The sequence below is a fragment of the Salmo salar genome, chromosome 09, assembly GCF_965601325.2.
Source record: "Salmo salar chromosome 09, fSalSal1, whole genome shotgun sequence".
Classification (NCBI taxonomy): Eukaryota; Metazoa; Chordata; class Actinopteri; order Salmoniformes; family Salmonidae; genus Salmo; species Salmo salar.
The window spans coordinates 19,479,910-19,503,145 of NC_138299.1; the positions used below are offsets into that span (position 1 = coordinate 19,479,910).

A 23,236-nucleotide genomic window follows, 5' to 3' on the forward strand; every position below is an offset into this window, starting at 1 on the left:
TTGGGAAGGACACCTGTATCTTTATAATGATTATATTGATACACTATCCAAAGTCTAATTAATAACTTCACCATGCTCAAAGGGATATTCAATGTCTGCTTTTTAAAATGTTTACCCATCTCCCACTAGCTGCCCTTCTTTGTGAGACATTGGAAAACCTTTGTCTTTGTAGTTGAATCTGTGTTTGAAGTTCACTGCTCGACTGAGGGATCTTACAGATGATTGTATGTGTGGGGTACAGAGATGAGGTAGTCATAAAAAAAATCCTGATAAACACTATTATATCACACAGAGTGAGTCCACGCAACCTACTATGTGACTTTGTAAGCACATTTTCACTCCTGAACTTATTTAGGCTTGCCATAACAAAGGCATTGAATACTTAATGATTCAAGACATTTCAGCTTTTCATTTTTATTAATTTAACATTTCAAAAAACATAATTCCACTTTGACATTATAGGGCATTGTGTGTAGGCCAGTGACAAAATCCAATAATCCATTTTAAATTGAGGCTATAACACAACAAAACATGGAAAAAGTCAAGGGGTGTGAATACTTTCTGAAGGCACTTTGTGTATTAAAGTAGTCAAAAGTTTAATATTTGGTCCCATATTCCTAGCACGCAATGATTACATCAAGCGTGTGACTCTACAAACTTGGATGCATTTGCTGTTTTTTTTGTTTGTGTTTCAGATAATTTGGTGCCCAATAGAAATTAATGGTAAATAATGTGTCATTTTGGAGTCACTTTTATTGTAAATAAGAATAGAATATGTTTCTAAACACTTCTAGATGAATGTGGATGCTACCATAAGTACGGATAGTCCTGAATGAATCGTGAATAATGATGATTGAGAAAGTTTGATGCACAAATATCATACCCCCAAGACATGCTAGCCTCTCACCATTACAATAACAAGGGTGGTTAGCATTTTTTGTCCGGTATCATATTTATGCCTCTAACTTTCTCACTCATTATTCATTCAGGATTATCTGTAATCATGGTAGCATCCACATTTGGTCCCCTAAAATGGGACTATCTACAAAAAGTGCTGTAATTCCTAAATGGTTTACCCGATATGGATTTAAATACCCTCAAATTAAAGCTGGAAGTCTGTACATAGTCATGGTATTATTTCAAATCCAAAGTGCTGGAGTACAGAGCCAAAACAAAAATATCACTGGTCTAATAGTTTGAGCTCACTGTATACAGTCAAAATCTAGTTTATATAGTCCTAGTTTGGACTGTAATTCAACATACAGATGTGTCTAAGATGGATACTGAAAACCCAGATGTGTGTGAACATGGGAGGTTTCAAGACATCCTGATAAGACGCAAAAGGTGGAAACCTGGAAACAGGGTGTTTGTGTGTGTGTTGCATAAATGGAATCTAGAGAAGCCTAATTGACTCACAAAACATTGATGGAACATTTCTCAAAAGGTTTCAGAAACAAGGTAGAAATAATGAAATGGCTGAATGAATTCATTGTGAAGAAATACATTTATTCTGTTACCTTGAAATAAATGAAACTATACATAATCATTTGTCAGATTACTTTTCTACAATCATTGAAATCACTGGATAATATGTACTTTCAAAGCAGATGTTTCATTGTTGAGCAATATCCCAATTTCTGAACAAATTATTAACATAAATGCAATGTATAATGTAGCTCCCATCTGGTTGAAAGGAAATGTATCAACATTTGCAGGATATAACTAAAAGCAAGACAAAAATTTGCCCCAATGGTCTTTTTAAATGACCAGTTAAGTTCATAAACTGTGCTTCAGATGAAACCTGTGAGATTTGATTTACATGCAGGGTGAGATTCCTGTAAAAGTCTGTACATTCATGCCAACAAAAGAAAAACATGACTATAAAAATTGGGATTCTCATCCTCATTCTAGAACTAGTGGCATCACCCAGCTCTGATGATAGCATTTTAGTAGCTAAGGAGATAAGGAAATATGACAACATCAGGAAAGATTGCCACATATTGACATAGAAAACAACATCACATTTCCCACAAAATCTAATGGGAAGATGTCTACAGAACAAATAATTTAGGTAAATTATTTTATTATAACAAACAAGATGGATGAAATAAGAACTCAACACCAGTGGCGGTTCTAGACCATTTCAACTGGGGGGGGGGGGGGGCAAGCTGGGGCCAGTTGTACTGTTAGAGGGGCCAGTTACATTAGACGTTATTGTTGTCATATCGTTTTCTTCACTGCATTGCAGGCATTAGCAGGTAAAAGACCATGTTCCGTGTTGCCACTGTCTAATAACGGATGTAAAAAAAGAACGATAGCAAAAATGAGTTATGTAAAAATTATTTCATACTCCACATTTAGGGGGGCCACAATTGTTGTCACAGAGGCACTGCCCCCCCCCCCCCCCGAACCGCTAGTGCTCAACACATTCTAATAGTGCATTATCTTATAACAATATGAGTATATCAAAAATCCAACATTGTGGTATATAATCAAGGTACCCAACAGCAGTAGCTGTGACATTCCATAGTTGACACTAGAGGGCAACCTAGACCAGCATGCAGTGTGACTGACTGACTGTCCATTATTAAATCAGACCAGTAAGAAGTCCCTCTGCCAAAGAAAAATGCTCCAAAATACAACAAGAGTATTAGAAAAATTAAAGACCAACACCATTTTAAATACACAAAGGATTTCAAACTCAAAGAGCTCCTATGTGAGAGGGTTACATTTAGTTATGTCCAGTTGCCCTGTCTTCAGAAGGCTCTGTATGTGTCCTCTGCTCACTTCTTTTTTTTAATCCATCTCTCTCTCCCTCTTGCATATTGTGCTTGACATGTGGTGTCTTCTCAATGTACAGATAAAAGTCAATGTCTTTGTGAATTATTAATCCTTGCTTAGTGGCAGTGTTGCTCATGTGGAGGATAATGGTGGCACTGCTGTCCCGCTTGGAGCCTCTGGAGCACCTTTGACAGGAGAGAAAGATCAGTCAGATCAGATCAAAAAACAGTGCAAATGGACAATAGCTGTAACAATTTAGGCAAGTTTGGTTGTGTCACAATCACAGATCCCTTACCCTCAGTGTTGTCTGCTGGCTATGCTTCCTGACCCGCAGTTTGCACATGCTCAGTCTCCACACTGGGCTCTGTCTCTTTGACCTTAGGCTTGGGTTTCCTTGACACAGGTGGAGGCACCTTGACCACCACCTTCTGTGTTTCTGTGGACTTGGCTGGAATAGACACAGATGAAAGCTCAGCTATCAGGTTCTTTGTGAGATTGGCCTGGGCCTCAGGGGATGAGGGGGTCTCTATGACAATCTTCTTTGTGCTCTTGGCAAAGATGAAACTGGCGGTGGAGGAGGGAGACTTGAGACTTGTTGGAGAGTGCAGACTGAGACGAGAGGGAGGCCCCTCTTTACTTCTGGATGCTGTCCTCAAGCGGATGGCCTCCTGCATCCTCATGGAGGGGGTGGTGGCTGAGGCAGGAGGTGACTTCCTCGTAGGAGAGGTGACAGTGGATGACTTTAAGGGTAAATTAAGTATGCTGGGCTGGGGCTTGGCTGGGGCTTCAGCTAAGGCTGTGGCTACCTCTAGGGCCTCAGCTGGGACTGTGGCTGGAGCTGCCTCTGCAGCTGCCTCTGGGGTTGTGGCTGGGGTTGTGGCTCCCTCTGGAGCTGAGGCTGTGGCTGCCTCCGGGGCTGTGGTTGCCTCTGGGGATGTGGCCATGGCAGGCTCTGGGTCTGCCTGTGGGGTTGCCTCTGGGGCTGGGGCTGCCACGGGGGCTGGGGCAGGCTCTGGGTCTGCCTGTGGGGTTGCCTCTGGGGCTGGGGCTGCCACGGGGGCTGGGGCAGGCTCTGAGTCTGCCTGTGGGGTTGCCTCTGGGGCTGGGGCTGCCACGGGGGCTGGGGCAGGCTCTGAGTCTGCCTGTGGGGTTGCCTCTGGGGCTGGGGCTGCCACGGGGGCTGGGGCAGGCTCTGAGTCTGCCTGTGGGGTTGCCGCTGGGGCTGGGGCTGCCTCTGGGGGTTGGGCTATGGGAGATTGTGAGATAACAGTCGTAGTTGGGGATGTGACAGTGGGAGGGGGAGATGTCATGAACAGAGACCTTCGAATAGGCTTCTGAGGAGCCTCACCGTTACTGGGTTTTTTGGCCCTCAAAGTGACCCCTGTCCAGTCCTGTCCCTGGTCCTTTTCCTGATCCTGGTCACCATTATTGACAGACCTCAGCTTGACCGTCTGCAGAAGGGTGGGGGTGACCACGGGAGTGGAGCCCTCCTCTGGGGGAGTGGGAGAGAAAGAGCTCTTGCTGAGGGACGACTTCTCTTGGTTCTGTCTCTCTGTGGTCACTGGACAGTGCTGCTGTATGTTTTCCAGTGGAGGTGGGGGTGGAATACTTTGGGGAGGTGGAGGGATGTAGGAAGAAGGACCAAACTTTGCTTTTGGTGGAGGCGGGGCTTCTTGGGGAGGTGGAGGTGGGATTCCCTGGGGTGGAGGTGGGATTCCCTGTAGTATAGATGAAACAGGGGGCACATATTCTGTTATAACTACCCTTGGTGGTGGGGGAATGGGCAGGTCAAGCTCATTGCCAAGGGTGGCCAAGTCCATGGGAGAAGGGGGAGGGGGCCAGGAGGATTCCCCAGTGGTGGAGAGTAGTGGCGTCTCTGGAGCAGGCATAGAGTCTGAGGGGGCCACAGGTGGGGTCTGTTTGGAAGGGGGAAGGGGAGGATAGTGTGCTGGGGGAGGAGACGGAGATGGGGAGATGTGAGCTCGAGCAGGGCTTACCATAGACGTGTCCATTTTAGGTTGGAATTCAGTCTTTTTGGCTGCAGCAGGAGTAGTAGTCTGTATTTTGGTCTTTACTTTTTCTAGGCCCTTTCCTGGAGCTACTGCGGCGTTCACCGATTTCCCATTTACCAAATTAGTTGTCTGGACCTTCTCTAGTTTACCTATCAACTGATTTACAATGACCCTCTCTGGTTCAACCACCAACTGACTTCCCTGCACCTTCTCTTCAACTCCCAACTGACTTCCTTGGACCCTCTTTTCAACCTTCTGTGCTACTTCACTCTCCTGACCCTTTCCTGACTCAAACGTATGTGCTGCTGGATTACTAGTCTCCACAATGGAAGACTGTACCCTTTCCTGGTCTGCTGGACCTGTCTGCTCTTCAGCTTGAGGCTCAGTGACCCTCTCCAGCACACCTCCTGCCTCCTGCTCTGGTGCTGCCTCCTCATCTCTCCTCTCAGGTGACAAGTTCTTAACATAACCCTCTCTTGATGTGGAGGGAGACTGCCTCTGCTGTCGTCGATCCTTTGGGTTCTTTCGCACCATCGTAACCGTGTTGTTGGGGGCCGGGGGACCTAGCAGCAGTTCAAATGTACACTTGTTGTGTGCCCATACCTCCGGAGGAGGAGGAGAGGGGGCAGACACCTTGGGTGGGGGCGGGATGTTGAACAGCTCTCTGAGTGACATGACTGAAGGTGAGGGAGTTACAGTGGCGACTGGCTCAGGCGTCTTGCTGCTGTCAGAGGCCTGGGGATGAATGACAAGCGATGGGGCTGAAGCTGCCGGCGATGGTGCCACTGGGAAGATGATTGCTCGGATGCCTCTTTTTTTCCCTGGAGATGGGTTATGGGTCTGTTTGGAAAGGAGGGTGGGCGTGCAGCCGTGGCTGGAGTAGCCGCTGGAGGGAGAGACATTCTTCAGGCCATTTTCCTGGGGGGTCTGTTTCTGGGGAGAAAAGCCTGTGGAGCCTGGCTGCTCGTTCCTCACCTTCTCCCTGGCTGCCTGCTGTGAGGTGTTGAAGGGGCTGGCTGTCACAGAGCCTGAAGACTCATCCAGAGAGCTGGTGTCTGCTGTGTAGCCAGGGCTAAAGTTGTTACTTTCCCCAGCACTGACAGCCTTAACCTCCCCGCCCTGGAATGGGCTGCTTTGGGGAGGGGCTGTAACCATGTTGTCAATCAGGTCTCGCGAGTGCCTCTTCATGTTGTCCTTGTGTAGGGAGTAGGAGCGGCTGGGTGGGGCCGGTGCCCTCTTGGACTTCATCACAGACATGCTCCGGGCGAAGGGCCCCTCCTGTTTGCCATCATCCCCTCTGGCTTTCCCTTTGCCGTTGGTGGCGGAGGTCCTGGAGGCCTTACTGATAGAGGAGTGGATACTCTTGCTGTCCAGGGACGTTTCCCTGGATGAACCCTCCCCACCCCCCCTCTGTGAGCCCCCCTGTCTGGTGGTGCTGTTGGAGGAGATGGTGGAAGAGTCAGACACCAGGGTCTCAGAGGACTCAGAGTGGCTCCATCCAGAGCTGTCAGAGAAGTGTGGTGGGTTGTAGCGGGAGGCGGAGGACATGGTAGAGGCGTGGGAGGAGGCGTGGGAGGAGGCGCGGGAGGAGGCGCGGGAGGAGGCAGGGCTGGCCAGCAGCAGGCTGCTCTTACTGACAGTACGAACGCTGCTCCGACTACGGTTCCGGGTGATCTCCACCACGTCTATGGAGGGTAGCAGCACAGCGTTGGGGATGATCTTAGACATGTAGGTGGCCTGGGGGGACATGGACATGACGGGGCTGGGGTGCAGCTGAAGCAGGCTAGAGGTTGTGGTCATCCAGGGGACAGCCAGGGACTTGGGCCGATTCAGGTCGGACAGCTGGAGGCCCATGTGCTGGAGGAGAGCCAGGTCGTCTTTGTGTCCGGCCCGGGAGGGAACCTTCTGGATCTGGTCCTCACAGACAGGTTGCAGGCCTTCTACGGACTGGAGGTACATCCTCACCCCCTCCTGGGAACCAGCCAGGTGAGGCCCATCGATGGTGGGGAAGTCCAGACTCTCACCGTTAGGGAGCCCACCCTCATCTATAACCTGACGATCTGCCCATGAGGCTCTGTCCAACCCTTAAGTGAGGAACAGGACAAATCAGGATAGGATCATATACAGCTACACAAGCCAATAGAAAAGTATGTGCTTGTATTAAGGGTGCAATTATCCACAGGCATCTTCACTTTTGCCTATATTGACACATTTCAATCCACTTAAAGCATAAATAATGAGTAGCGTACCCAGTTCCCTCTGGACGTGATGTGGTATCCCCATAACTGTGGTTCTCCTGTGTCTCCTCCTGGCCTTGGCCTTCTCTGGCTTCAGGGGCCTGAAGGTTGATGCTGGGGAAGGAGACAAAAAGCAGGAGAGAAATATTAGGTCAGAACGACCAACACCAACAACAGGCACTTTCACTCCATACAATCAAACAATCACTGGGTGGACAAGGTGTTATAGTGGCTCCGATATGAATCATTCTCTGGTTATGGTCATGTCAGGTTACCTTGGCGGGTCAGTCCTGACCGTGAGGACCGTGTGGAGACAGTGGAGCGTGTTGAGACCTGTGACGCTGTGTCTGGTATGGTGCTGTCTGACAGATAGCCTCTCCTCTCACTGTCACTCTCAGTGTCGTCTGGCAGCCGGGTCACTGTCGACTATAGGAATCCCAGAAAGTTCAACAGTCAACCATTAGAATACGCTTAATTAAAGCAGGTTTGGTGTGAACTTGTAACAGGATAATGTTTAGTGATTTGATGTAGCACCGTGATTGAAATGTAGAACGGGAAACTTACTGTGACACTTTGGTCATCCTGGTAATCCACCCAATTATTGGTTTCTGAAATAAAGGTCAACATTTTTCAAATAGAGTGGCCAGAGTAAATGTACTTAATTAGTTAATGTAATCAGGGGTAGGTGATGGAGTAAGCGTCAGTATTTGGATGGATTTACAGGGTGTTTAGTACCTTCCTGCTGCTGCAGTTTGAGTCCCTCCAGGGCCTCAGTGTGCAGGTCCTCCAGGTACTTGGGCCGACTGCCTTCGATGAACACATTCTCCTGGAAGTGTGGTGGGACGCGAGTCCCAACATCCTCATGCTTTGGGACTGCTGGGAGGAGAGAGAATGTCAGTGGATATATATACATACATACATACATACTGTGTATGTCTATGCATGCATTTTCATTACAGCATGTGTAAATAAATGCACAATATCAATGACAAAACTACATTGTGTCAAAAATAATCAGATATTAATTATATCCACAAAGGTTGAATGTGAACTGATACGTCTCTACTTATCAATCCTGTTCCAAAACAATCTTTATATAACTCACTATACAATAGCTGCTATGTGCAATAAAGACGATGCAACAACCCGGGAGCCCAACATAATGGCCCCAGCCCAAGCCCAGCAGGCCTTGGTCGCCAGCCCCCCCCCCTACGGGCGGCGAGGGTTCGGCGGAGACCCACCAGCGCGTCCTGACATCTAGGATCAGTGAGATAATGTTAAGAGTGCGGGGCAGCCGTGGCCGTGTGGTAAGCCGTCATCTTTAGTGAAACAAAGCTGCTTTAAAATGTAGCGACGTCCTGTACATACTCGATTGGGCTAGGAGGACCATGCTGGAATTAGTCCTCTCAACCATGTGCCCTCAATGATCCCTGCTATACACATCACCATCTCTTTATTTCTCTGGAATTATACCATTGACCAAATTTACCATATCCTCCTAATAATAACAACACCAAGTTCACACAAACTGTCAATTCAGTCAGAATGATTGATGAATTAAGTGTTTTGCAGAAACAGTGACAGTACCACAGCAAAGTAAGGAAATACAAGCTCTCAGTGATAGACATTCACCAAAATACATGTAGACAACATTTTAACATCATAAGAAGAGATCAAATTGAATGGTCCATTAGGGTTTGCAATGCCTCTGTATCCCACCAATAGCTAACAGTTAACACATTTCATGACTACAGGTATGAACTAGTCACTTTACAGTCTTACTCATATCAATTGAACCAGTTAACCACCCTTCCCTTATCCCCTAGAAAGGACCTAGAAAAGGTTTTATGGCCAACACTTGCTTGGCCATAAAACTTAAAAGAATGGAATTCAAGGTAAGTATCAAATGAAAACACTGTCTGATAATATCCAGGACTCAGCCCATTGCTTTAGCCTATACTGTAACTCACCATTCCTCTTGAAAAGCAAAGGCACTGCCAGACAGTAAACATTCTGAGTCAAAAGCACCACCATAGCTTCTGAGATACCATGGTAATATAATCCCCAAAAATGTATAAAAACAGATCTTATCCTTCGAAAGTAAACAGTAGTTCAAAACTATCCCAGTGAGTTTTTGTTTTTCCAGAGTTTCATTTTGTTTTAGGGTAGATCATCATCCGATACAGACAAAATAATTCAGTGGATCCAGAAAAGAAATCTCCGTTGTTGTTGTTGCCACCCAGATCTAGTGGTTCCATCACTAGACAATGCAAACTCTGACACTAATCCCAGAAACCTAATTCTACCCAACCCTTCGAATAAGCACCCCCTTCCTTATGTCCCTGAGCGACTGATCCCCACTGCTCTCTGTTTGTGGACATGCTGACCCTGGATTGGTCAGAGCGGGGTTATGACACTGACCATGCTGGGATCAGACACAAAATCGCTCAAACACACACGTACGCAAAAGGGAAATAATGGTTAGACAGTCTAAGCTCTCGTCTGCTTGAAGCAACCATTTAAATCATACTGACTAGCTACTGTGCCATTTCTGACAACTAATGTGGTTTAACTGACAGAGGAGATCTATAGGAATCCTTGAAGAACAAGTTCCTCATGAAGTCTGATTCTCACCACACACATTCCCCACAAGGTGGAGTAAAGGAGCGAGACAGTATGAAGGTTTCAGTATTCAAACAAGACAGATCCTGTTGGGAGAGAATGTTCTGAACACTTTTATCTGTCTGTTACACAATATAATAATGTTACACAATGAAATCATGTTCCCCAATTACTTTTATCTACCAACACAGTCAATGGGCTCTCACTGGACTAAAATAATCAACTGAATACATAATTCCCTGTGATTTACTGCTGATACGAATTTTGTGGAGAGGCTAATATCTCTTACTACTTTACATCCCTTTAAGCAAATCTACAATTGACATTCCTTATTTGCACGAGGGATATGTCTGAAAATGTGTTCTACTGTGACGCACAAACCTCAATCTGCGCCTTGGAAAGTGGTATATTTACTTCCTGATGCAGTAAGCAAACATTTCCATGTTATCGTCATGCTCAGTTGCTATAACTCTTTACATCAGTGCTACAGGTATTTCACCAGGATGAATGGTACTTTCTTACGCAATATGACTCACGTGGGCCATCAATGGCTTTTTATTTTATTTAACATGACATTGTCATTCATAGATAAGAGAGAGGTGAGACCTTTGTAGGTAGGGACAAAACAGGTACAGGAGGAGAAAATAGGAAATGTAGGTACAGCCAAAATGACAAATAGATTTAAAGATGAATACAACAGTCAAACAGAGATAGTCAATAGTGGGTGGGGGGGTGGGGGTGGTCATGTCATCTGTACTTATTTGAGCCTATTATAATTATGTTCATCACAGTAATACCCCATCTGTCACTTGAGTCTAAATGGAACAGCAGCAGGATTTATTGGGGGGGGGGGGGGGTTGTAATCCTATGAGACCCCAAACGAATGTTTACTCCACGGATTTCGGTGACGATACCCAATCTAATATGCATGATATCCAATCGACATCAAAGATCAGTTTACAGTCTCAATAATAAAAAAAACATAAGATTTTAGACTTCTGGTGATATTATTATTGTACATTCGACGCATTCTGAGCATTTAGCCATGTGCCATTACATTACAGTTACATCAGTAGTTGGTAATACAGACTATTGGTATATTGCTAGGTCTTTCAGGAATTAAGTCAATGACATGATTATTCAACTAAATAACAGACTCAATTTAAAGAGAGAAATCAGTAGAATGAGTTCATGCCTGTTCCTCAGGATCTAACACAGTCATCAAGGTTGTTCTGATGGGGCGGCAGGTAGCCTATTGGTTAGAGCGTTGGACTAGTAACCGAAAGGTTGCGAGATCGAATCCCCGAGCTGATAAGGTAAAAATATGGCGTTCTGCCCCTGAACAAGGCAGTTAACCCACTGTTCCTAGGCCATCATTGAAAATATGAATTTGTTCTTAACTGACTTGCCTAGTTAAATAAGGGTAAAATAAAAAATACAAAAAACAACAGAGACTTCATTTAGTGAGCACAACAAGGTTATTATAGTTGTGATTTTCTGTTAGTTTTTATTTCCATTTTATTTTAATTTTATTTTTTATTGTTTAGTTTCAGTTCATTTTCAGACTTGATTTACTCGTTTTTGTTCGGTTTCAGTTTGATAAAAACATTTCTATTTCGTTTTTATATTATTTAGCTTCAGTTTTAATGTCAGGGACAGAAAGTGGCCTTATGCGTGGGAGGCTAGGAGCCATGTATGTGTTGTAGGACTATAGCAGGGGTACTCCAGTTCTCCTTGAGATGGTCCAGTCACACAAATGTCCTAAGTGGCAAAGGTCCAGATAGATATTGTCATTTATCTGCGTAGTAACAAACCCCCACCTCGCAACCCCAAACTGTTAAAACCCTTCTTCAGCCAAGTAGGCACGGGTGGGGTGTGCCCGGGCCCACCAACTAGGGAGCCAGGCCCACACAATCAGATTAACCAACAACAACAAAAATGACATTTGTATTTTTATCTAAACACCCTCAGAGCAAGCAGTGCACCGGAATGACATTCACTCAAGGGATGGGTGGCCAAAAATAACTAACTGAAAGCCACACCCCCAATAAGCCACAAATATGACCACACTGAGGATATGTCACTCTGCTTCTACGGCTACACAGTGCAGTCGGAAAGTATTCAGACCACTTGACTTTTTCCACATTTTGTTACAGCCTTATTATAAAATGGATTAAATTGTTTTTTTACCCTATCAGTCTACACACAATACCCCATAATGACAAAGCAAAAATGGGTTACAGCCTCGAGTCTGACACTACAAGCTTGGCACACCTGTATTTGGGGCGTTTCTCCCATTCTCTGCAGATCCACTCAAGCTCTGTCAGGTTGTATGGGGAGAGTCTCTGCACAGCAATTTTCAGGTCTCTCCAGAGATGTTTGATCGGGTTCAAGTCCGGGCTCTGGCTGGGCCAGTCAAGGACATTCCTGCGTTGTCTTGGCTGTGTGCTAAGGGTCGTTGTCCTGTTGGAAGGTGAACCTTCGCCCCAGTCTGAGGTCCTGAGCACTCTGGAGCAGATTTTCATCAAGGATCTCTGTACTTTGCTCCGTTCATCTTTCCCTTGATCCTGACTAGTCTCCCAGTCCCTGCCACTGAAAAACATCCCCACAGCATGATGCTGCCACCACCATGCTTCACAGTAGGGATGGTGCCAGGTTTCCTCCAGGTGTGATGCTTGGCATTCAGTCCAAAGAGTTCAATATTGGTTTCATCAGATCAGAGAATCCTATTTCTCATGGTCTGAGAGTCTTTAGGTGCCTTTTGGCTAACTCCAAGCGGGCTGTCATGCGTCTTTTACTGAAGAGTGGCATCCGTCTGGCCACTCTACCATAAAGGCCTGATTGGTGGAGTGCTGCAGAGATGGTTGTCCTTCTGGAAGGATCGCTCATCTCCACATAGGAACTCTGGAGCTCTGTCAGAGTGACCATCGGGTTCTTGGTTACCGCCCTGACCAAGGCCCTTCTCCCAAGATTTCTTAGTTTGGCCCGGGCGTCCAGCTCTAAGAGGAGTCTTGGTGGTTCCAAACTTCTTCAATTTAAGACTGATGGAGGCCACTGTGTTCTTGGGGACCATCAATGCTGCAGAAATGTTTTGTTACCCTTCTCCAGATCTGTGCCTCGACACAATCCTTTCTCGGAGCTTTACGGACAATTCCGTCGACCTCATGGCTTGGTTTTTTCTCTGACATGCACTGTCAACTGTGGGACCTTACATAGACAGGTGTGTCTTTCCAAATCATGTCCAATCAATTGAATTTACCACAGGTGGACTCCAATCAAGTTGTAGACATATCTCATGGATGGAAACAGGATGCACTGAGTCTCATAGCAAAGGGTCTGAATAATTATGTAAATAAGGTATATTTTATTTTGTAAAAAAAATCTAAAAACCTGTTTTCGCTTTGTCATTATGGGGTATTGTGGGTAGATGGATTAAATATTTTGTTTCCTCATCAATTTTAAATGAAGGCTGTAACAAAAATTTGGAAGGGAAGGGGTCTGAATACTTTCCGAATGCACTGTATAGTGTACTTACAAATGTCTGTCCTACCTCGTTTCAGTTAATTTCAGCTTCAGACACTGCAGATCAGAACAATCCGTCAGGTTTTAACATGTCTGTACACGCACATGCACAGCATACACATTAACCTTCACTCAAACGCGTGTGACCCGCGCACGTATACACACACAGACAGAATTAGCAGCCAAGCATAGTAAACATGTAATAATCACAGTAACTACACCAATTAAGGCCAGAAGTCATGTGTACAGAGTACTTCCCTGTTGTTCTCTAATTAGAAACACTTAAAAAGGTCAGGAGTGACTGAACTTCCTGTATCCCACTTTCCTGCCAGGCAGCACCACAGCAAGGGCTTAGCTAGTGATAAGCTCTGGATAAAAGCCCATTAAAAAGAACGGAGGAGAATGAAAGAAAAATGTGAAAGATGCAGAGTCAGACCTGCTAGGGCACGCACACTTCAGGAAGGCACAGCTCTGGTAGGCCCCTACTGGCAGGCAGGTCACACTACATTAGGAGCTTAAACTCTACATTACTAGACCAGCAGGGAGAATTTCCCAGGCAGTAGACACTATGCCCTCAAGGACAAGTGTTAGGCTTCCATGATTTCTAGATATCCTATGGCAAGCTGTTCTGTAAAGAACGTCTGGTTTTTGGAGAACTCTTCATATTAGCTATATTAAAAAAAAGCATAATTTTTTCCGTATTGAAGGTCCATGGATGTTATTACGTACAGTATATTACCTGTTTGTTTGGCAAATGGCGTGGAGCTTTAGTCTGGGAGCATATAAACCAGCAAAACTGAATTGAGACCACTGCTCCACAACGCCTGCAGAAGGCAGTAAAGCTCAGTACGGTACCATGGGCGTAGCAGCATAAGCACAGTGGGTGTGCTAGGTGGTTTCCACTGGGCAGGTCTCTCTCTGTGTGCACATGTACATGCTGCTTATCACTACCTCAGTCTTTGAGAGGGCATGAAAAGAACATGACATTCTGGGAGGGGAAAACTTACCAGTTTAACCACTTTGACTTTAAGCTACCATTTTGTCAAAGCGAGACTGACATGATCAAAAGCTGCATGGTTCCATTCATCTAGCATGCCATGATGTATAAAGATACTGTCATCCAAAAAGATACAATACCCATTTATCACTCAACTTCTGTCATGCATTCATCATCTTTTGTGGGCTGGCAGAGTTTCAAATGGTTTTTCTGCCATGACAATAGTCTGGAGGGTGTGAGTAGCCGGTGTAACACAACACATCTGTGTTACATTACAATAAATGCTAGATTATTTCATGAAAAATAACGGTTGCTGAACGCCATGAGGCTTGACCAGGTAATGATTAGACTAAGCATTATACTTTCACAAAGAGAGAAATGAGAGATGGAACCCAACACATCATATAAATAGGACTAGAGGGCATGCATGCTGGCACTTCATATAAAAAGCAGGATGTGCTGATTAATATTCCCAATTATTCCAGTTGAAAATGTTATTACATGCTATGTCATACAGCTTTTTCCCCATTCATCTGTATTGTTAATTACTAGGCATAGTAGGCAGGAAGCAAAATCCTACAAGCGACAGGCTGTGCTTGAGCTGTTGCACATAAAATAATGGGCATCTCTAGCTCAATGTCCAAAGGAGTGTTTCAGCCCCTGTCATTAAGAGCCAAGGCATACATTGCCCCTGTACATGACCTTGGAGAGGTGACGTTGGGAAGTGTCATGGTGACTGCTTTCAGACAGACTGGCGTTACATTCAGGGATTTCACACACAGTGGTAAGGCAGAGGTCCTTGCCTTCCCATAAGACCAAAGCAGGAAAGACAAGCACATACACCACAGCGAGTTCTGTTAAACTCCTGCAGCAGCCAGGGGCAATGTAACAATACAGAGTTGGGCGGTGTGTTTGTTTCCCGCCATAAGCTGAGGAAAGAGAAACAGTATCCAGGCGCTAAAACCGGTTCCCCTGCTCTCCCCAGCCTTTATGTGCTCATCCAAGGCTCAGAGGTTTATTCATGCTGTACAGAGTCACCCACACCCATGCATACACACCGTCACATTATGAAACTATATGTCATGCCAAACTCCGTGTATAAACGCAGCTAATCAACTGTATGTAAGATAACATTGAAAGTCATGCTGAAATACTGTACAGCACTTCTCCTGTGCTTCTGTATGACTACAATATTGCAGGACATTGCCCAGGTGTGGCAAAATCGTGCAAACTTTAGAAGGACTAAAAAGACAAAAATCGCTGTGATAACTTTTGACAAACCCGTACAAAGAGCAACCATTCTCTGGGCTCAGAGGAGTTGTGTGTCTAGAGCTGAGGAATGCATGGAATCTCCGGGTGAGAGTATAACATCTACAGATCAAGAATCCAGGTGACCTACAGGTGCCAGGAGAACAGTAGAACCAAATCACTCTGGCATCACTCCCCCTCTCCTTATACCCCTATCAGTCAGCTTAGTGTGAACCTGTTGAAGAAGTTCAGCTGTAGATATAACAAGATATGAGCGACAACAGCAGCATTAGGCCAGCTAACAGCCTGGCTTTACTTGGTGGCTTACAGGATCAACTGGGCCAAGAGAAATGCAGGCAAATAACACACGGTAGAAGCACGGAGGCCCATGCAGGTGAAGTGTGCAGTACCCACAGGTAAATCATGCATGTACAGCAAACACACAAAGGGTCAGAAGCCTATGGGATTGTGTGTCCCAGGACCATGTGAGGCATTGTCCGGGTCATCACAGAAGGCTGTGTCAACACAGTTACTGGGCCAGTGGATTACCCCACATTACAATGGAGGGTCCAGAAGGAACACTTATCTCTGCAAGCTACTATGTACTCAAACATGATGTCTGGGTCAAACTCTATGGTCCATGTTTACCAATACATTCCCACCTACAGGAAAGGTGGGGTGAACATACTATTTTAAGGGAGTTGCACTGGAAGAAAGATTTACAAAACACATCCTCAATTTCTCACCAAAAGTTCTGAACAAGAGGCCATATGCCCATGACACCCTAACAACGCTAAACAAACCACTATAGAGCCCCTCTCATTCCCCATGACATGGAGTATATTGTTTCAGGACACACATCAGCTGTCGGTTAGACTGAGGTTTATAATAGTAGCATTGCTTGGACACAACAACACACAATCCCCAGCCAGACATGTTTTAATCTCTGATGGAAACCCATTTCAGCTCATTCATAGGAGGGTGAGGAGGGAGGGATCTATGTGAGGGAGGGCTGGGTCATAATAAGAAACAGAACCACTTGTTTCTACTTCCTGTAACTGTTCTGGCTGGGGTTTGAATTAACTGGGTGCATGCCAACACCAGCCCTCTGGCCAGGCCAGGCAATAGGCCCCATCCTCTTTGGTATGACTGTGAATCACCTCCAGAATAAGCTGCCATTACATTTTAATATGGCTTATCTGGAGGAATTTAACCTTCTGTGGGGATACTGTGAGCTTTTCCAGGAGCATTTCAGTATCTGATCCCAGGCACAATACTTCTAGATGCTATCTTGTAAAATGTTAGTTGCTTTCTTATTTGAGCAAGTCATGCTGTTGGTAAAAGCAAACTGCCTTTTGGAGTTACTTGCCAGAGCAAACACAGAACATGCCACGTGTTCATCGCTGAGGGCTACCTTGCGTAATAACAGCTGGACTATAAATTACATAGAAAAAGGAAGACTTTGTTATTATGACAGTATCTGTTACTTGAAGGGATGCTTTACCTGAGGCCTACCTCTTCATTACTGCTGCATCTGTGAGTAATCCACTCAGACAGGTAGCACAACAGCAATATCCCACCGTTTGAAACAGTGCCCCTGCTCAGGCCACACAACACGTCTGGTCAAATTTGAAATTTCCCTTTTCAATCTCCTTCAACAGATAATGTTTACCTATGTAACATTTTCAGGTATTACAGCTGTACACCACTGGATGGCAGAAGTCCATTCATTTCGTAGCCCCGCCTGTTGGTAACACACAAATGAGAACACTAAACTTGCTCTGAACTGGGTTAAAAAGAGATTTGAGGGAGAAACCTGAGGAAAAACCTTCCATGGGAGGCCTGTGCCCTGCTGTGCACAATGTGGGGAGGTATCCTGTGCTGACCTTGGCAGGGGAGAAATGCTTTCTCTCCCACTCAGTTTACATTCTCTCGCCGAGCTCTTAACAGCCAACCACTAACACGAATAGGCACTAGGGTTTAATTGCAGGGACCCGGTTACCGAGATATAGCGGGTTTTCCCGGGATAAATAACTGCGAGAAACCGGTAAATTATGTGAACAGCATGGCGTGAAATGGAACTTAAATTATATGCAATGTCTAAATGTGGCTTCTCTACTGCCTCTGCATGATGAATCAACGCTCAGGGTGGGGACAGGCAGCCCATGTCAGTATGGAGCGCAGTTCACAATGTAGACCTATCATCTCATGGCAACTTCTTTTATTGTGACAGGTAGGCTAACATTTGCTGCAGCATAGCCGATGCTAGAGTAATATAAAGACTGAATGCGAGTCTAATTTATCTCCATCTGGCTTTCAGGGTGACCTTGTTTTTTAATTGTAAAGATTATTTTATTTGTAATTGCAGCTGCAGAGTTTTAAAACAGCCCATCACTCAAATTTCGTTGCTTTAAAATCAGTGTGCACACTGACACTCGCAGTCTCTCCCTCTCCATCAACGCCATTCAAATTGCATCCAAAATAAATAATCCTGTTCTAGATTGAGAGATAGCGCTATCTATCTATATCAAGCCTACCTCTTTCAGGTAATAAATTCAATGCAGTGTTAGCCATATATTTGGCTAATTATGATGAGTTACGCATAATAAGCTTCTAAATTATAGCATCTGGTCTCTTGCTCAATATGCAAGTACCGTTCCAAACATGTGCTGGTATGTCTGCTGCAGAGACAAGAGAAAGCAAGTTTTGATAAATCAGTGAAATAAAAAAATGCGCACTATTTAAAAAGATGACGAATGAAAAAAACAAGAGTTTTCGTGCAGGTACAGCCGACTGGCGGTAGCTAACGCTACCTACAGTAGCAACAAAAATAAATACTTTTACAAATCGATAGCCTACTTGGAGTCAAATATCAATATATCATCCAAAAATAATACTGTGATATGTAATTATCGATTTTTACCCCATCACTAGTGTGCGTACCCGTGTGTGTATTTATGTTCATGCGTGAGTATGTTTTGATTGTGAGAGTCAGTGTAGTAGTAGGGCCCACTGGAAATCCAAACACCTTTCCACTTCAACTAGCAGCTCTGCGTTTCCAGCTGTGTGACTGCAGGGAGGGGTGGGTTCACTCTAGTCTGAAACAGCACTAGAACATGTTTGTGTGGTGCTGCTTGCATTACTTGGATTGTAGGTGTGATTTTCAAAACATGGCGGAATTTGCAAGTGAAACATCACTTAACGTGGCAATACCACAAGATACAGTACACTGAGAAAACATTGAAGGACTGACATTATTCAACATTCTCTCATTTAAATGTACATGCACAAGCTCCAACATGCATTGCTGAATAAGACTATGCCTGAGTAGGATATTCAGCCAGCTGCAGGTATTGTGTATTAGTTTATGTCTTAAAAAGGGGGTACGTTTCTGTATGTTTAAACATACATTTATGGTCTAAAAGTGTGTAAGTTTATGCATGTCTTAATGTGTACATTTTTGTATGTTTTAACCTGTGTGTGCGTGCCGTATTGCATCCCCTCTGTGAGTCGACTTCCTTGTTTTACAGTATGGAATCGCAACCTGTGTGTAACACAGAACAGTACCGATGGAGATTTGTTCACGGCATTCAATGGCTGGGGGAGGTCAAAGGGCAGCTGGTGAGTCAGAGACTGTTCAAACAGTTCTCCAGAGAGCAAACATGCCTTGGAGCGCAAGATCAGGATATTGAACTGTTTCTGAACACCAAACTCCACTGTGGGATGTGCACTTTCTAGAGACTAGACTATAGTAGAATATAGCCACCTAGCCTACTTGAAATGATACCAATAAACAAAAAACATTTATAGCCACATCCTCAAATACTGTCGGGAGACAGAGAGTCTATGTGATTGACTATGTTTAACATTGTTTAGCAATCAAAGTGGAGAGTGAGGATTTACATGGCAATAATCTCTTGGGTTCCCTGGTTGATCTTACCATGGCTGTGGCCCTGTGTGAAGGTCTTGCCTGTCATCGGCCGGCCCGGATTAAAGTCCTGGCTCTGTCCATTGGCATTGACGTCCTTCTTCTTCTTCCCTTTGAGCCAGCCGAATGCCCGGCCCAGGGAGCCCCGACGTTTCTTCCTTCGGCCCCCTTTGGTGAGCCTCTCATGGGCAAATACCTCCGCCAGGTCCTGGGGGATCAGGTCCCCCACAGATTCACGGCTAGACATCCCACCTCACACTGGACTTACTCCCTGAGAGAGAGAGAGAGAGAGAGAGAGAGAGAGAGAGAGAGAGAGAGAGAGAGAGAAAAGGAGATGGAGAAAAGAGGAGTCAATTAGACAAACACCACCATATTAATATAACACAATACTAGCAATTCCACTCATTGAGGAAAAACCTTTGTATAAATACTTCACCATTGCTACATCAATTGCACACAAGCATTGCACCATTGGTTTCAATTTACTTCAACACATTTGATCATGCCCTTCTCTCAATGTTAGGGTGTGGGGAAGCTCAGAGCCCAGCCCACTCAACCCCCTCCTGCCCTGCCTCTCAACCAAACTTCACTGCCTCTGCAAAGAACTGGCACCGCCCTCTTCATTCCTGAACATGTAGTCATAATTCAGTGCCCCACCCGAAGCCACACAAACATGCCCACAGACACTAAACAAACATATACACATGTACTCCAGCATAATACCAGACAACTGACAGCATCCATCTCCAAAACTAGCTCACTTTTTCCTCGCTCTGTTATGGTCTCTCTTTGGCTTCCTCTCAACAACACCAATACAATGAGCTCACCCCCCCCCTCCTCCTTCCTGTCAAACTTCTTTCCTCTAAGACAGGTTTCACAACCTCGCTCCTGGGGACCCATTGTGTTGGGTTCACTCCAGCTGAGGATTTTATTTGACACTCATCGCCATACAAGCTATGATTTGGGAAGCATTAGAGAATCTCTCCCAACCCTTGGGCTTTATCGTATGTGATGATGGTTTGGAGGCGGCAAAGGAGTTCACTATAACCGATTGGCGGCTAGGATTGGGGACTCCAGCCAAGTTACATGCAAAGCACATCAGCCAAATCTCAATTCTTCAGATAGAATGTGTGCTTGAGACATGAAACCAACACATAAGTCCCCCAAATCACTTGGCAAGATGTCCCTGTACCTTAATAGCAAAATGTCCAGGAGCCTTTAGGCCTCTAATCCCTCTAAGATGGGTTTCAAAATGATCATAAAATGGTCTCTTCTCTAACAGCACTCTGTTATAAAGTATTGAGGATCTGGAATGAGAAGTGGTGTACTGTAATTAAGGCCCTGGTTTGGCTATAACACACTAAAATGATTGTAGGCAGACGCAGGCTGCCAGACGCCCCTCACACTGGTCAGAAATGAACCGTTAATCACTCCAATTTCCTGGAGGAACGTCAGCATTCAACCACTGGAACCTCCAACTGCTCTTAAATGGAGGAATATGGGTAAACATCTCATCCCCACCCACCCAGACAGTGACCATCACTGAACTAACACCACAGACAATACTGCTCAGGCTCGGCTTGGCTCTGCCATCCCCAGCAGGGAATTTCACAAGCAATGTCAAGAGACATATACAAGTTCATATCACATGATTGTCTAATCGGAAATGAGGGGACTTTCCCATGCATGGTCTGTGAAAGAATCAAGAGGATAGCTGGAGAGGAGCTCATGAGTGTAAATGTTTCTCATAAGAAAACATCACAGAGAGAGTACATGAGACTCAGAAGCCATACTTTGAGTTGCAGTGAAAGGCCAACAAGGCCAGTAAAGTGGGTATCCTTTAGTGAAAAGTCCCATCCCCTTTCATCCATCTGCAGTGAGCCCTGTGTTTCTCTCAATGCAAATTACAGTAATTTAGGGATGAGTGACATCCGTTAATCTAAGCAGTGGCTACATTTGACAATGTGCAGATGCAGTGAAGAGATGGGATGGCTGTCGAACACTTTGGGGGTCCGACGTCTCCTGGGAGACGCAAAGCAACCTGGGATACAGTGGAGGACCGCCCACCTGACTCAGTTCAGTCTTGTCGCAAGGAACTGACCTCCTTAACCAATGTCTTTCTGTTTCTCAAAATTATCTACACACATTGCACAAGATGAAGTTAGGTCTGACAAAGGCTCATGCTAATGATGCGTGGTTTGACTCATATCCGCAGGGCTGGCAGGTTGAAAAGAGAAAACTATGCATAAAAAAAATCCATAATTCTTATCTATAGGCTACATTGAGGTGTTTCTTTCATTATTTTTATATGGCATTAGTGCGTAGCCTAAGCTTTAGGGCCTAAATGTAGCGCGCCAAACACACACAAATTGCCAAATGCATTTGGGAACTTGGGCAGAAAAAGTTAACGTCGATCCACTGAGGCAAAAAGGACAATGCTGGAGAAAAGCTGCAAAATAGAGGGTTGAAAATAAATAGAAGCGAGAGCCAGGACAGTAGTCTAATGTTGGGAAAGATTTGGTGAAGTGGTAAGAGATGATGTTAGCCAGCACTGTTAAGTTATGTGTGATTGTGAGGTGCTATAGAAATTAGACAGTCACAAGACAGAGACTTTAAAATGGCACGTCAAGGGAACTGTATTGTTCAGATGGGTTAAATGGAGTAGTAGCCTAACTGAAATCTGGACACTGACTCTTGGTCTATAACCTCTCAGATAGCCTAATGTAATATGAACTCCTGCAGAAATACCCATTTCTTACCATAAAATTACACATACAAAAATGTACATTTTGACTCAGGAACAGGAGTGGAGAAATATTTATTTATTTCAGCATCTTGAGAGAATGAATGAGTGGTTAGGATCGTCTGTAAAGGTGCCATCTTTATCAGCATAATAAAATCTGATAGTATTTCAACCACATAAAAATATGCATCCAAGCCGAACTGAGATCTTATAAATTAAAAAAAAAAAAAAATCATGTTGGGTCGTTTTAACAGCTTTTCATTTCCTTAAAGGGATATTTCATTTTTTTGTGTTTACTTTTAGTGTTGAAGCATCATCCAGACAGTTGTTTTGTTCAAAGTTCCATTCCTGAGATGTGTCTCGTCTGGCTTAGTTGCTTGCATGAGCCAAATAGTGGTAGAGGTGAGACTCACCAAAAACGTGCTTCAAAATGACTCCAAATAAAATTCTACAGACGATTACGTTTTCTGGGGGCCTGTAGAAAAATGTGATATAGGACTAACTATTTCAGCAGAAGTACGTTGCCAGTGTTGTTCCGCTTGCACGAGCAACAAGTATGACGCTCCAGAGTTGGCATGTCATGTCTCACTTGTCAACAGCGGATAAAGAAAACAAGCAGCATTGCACTAGCTGTGTCAGAGATAAGGATACGGCTAGCCTAGATGTCCCTAGCTATGACAGGGATACGGATAGCCTAGATGTCCCTAGCTATGACAGGGATACGGATAGCCTAGATGTCCCTAGCTATGACAGGGATACGGATAGCCTAGATGTCCCTAGCTATGACAGGGATACGGATAGCCTAGATGTCCCTAGCTATGACAGGGATACGGATAGCCTAGATGTCCCTAGCTATGACAGGGATACGGATAGCCTAGATGTCCCTAGCTATGACAGGGATACGGACAGCCTAGATGTCCCTAGCTATGACAGGGATACGGATAGCCTAGATGTCCCTAGCTATGACAGGGATACGGATAGCCTAGATGTCCCTAGCTATGACAGGGATACGGATAGCCTAGATGTCCCTAGCTATGACAGGGATATGGACAGCCTAGATGTCCCTAGCTAGGGACATGTAGACTATCCCTGTCCTAGCTAGGGACATGTAGACTACCCCTGTCCTAGCTAGGGACATGTAGACTA

The 23,236-nt window shown here is 44.9% G+C and overlaps 1 protein-coding gene across 2 annotated transcripts in view; it reads right to left on the minus strand.

The window, feature by feature from the left end:
- Nucleotides 1–1,485: 1,485 nt before the first annotated feature.
- Nucleotides 1,486–23,236, minus strand: part of LOC106610882 (uncharacterized) — a 42,009-nt gene continuing 20,258 nt past the window's right edge. The window contains exons 2-8 of one of the 2 annotated variants that reach the window (XM_014210535.3): nt 19,360–19,618; nt 7,766–7,903; nt 7,595–7,638; nt 7,306–7,456; nt 7,043–7,144; nt 3,077–6,877; nt 1,486–2,966 (exon numbers count right to left, since the gene is read on the minus strand). In XM_014210535.3, the coding sequence (XP_014066010.3) occupies nt 3,096–6,877; nt 7,043–7,144; nt 7,306–7,456; nt 7,595–7,638; nt 7,766–7,903; nt 19,360–19,594 (4,452 nt within the window). In that variant the 5' untranslated portion in view covers nt 19,595–19,618 and the 3' untranslated portion in view covers nt 1,486–2,966; nt 3,077–3,095. Of the gene's footprint in view, nt 2,967–3,076; nt 6,878–7,042; nt 7,145–7,305; nt 7,457–7,594; nt 7,639–7,765; nt 7,907–19,359; nt 19,619–23,236 lie in introns of both variants that reach the window. The other variant, XM_014210533.3, reaches the window with a different exon arrangement.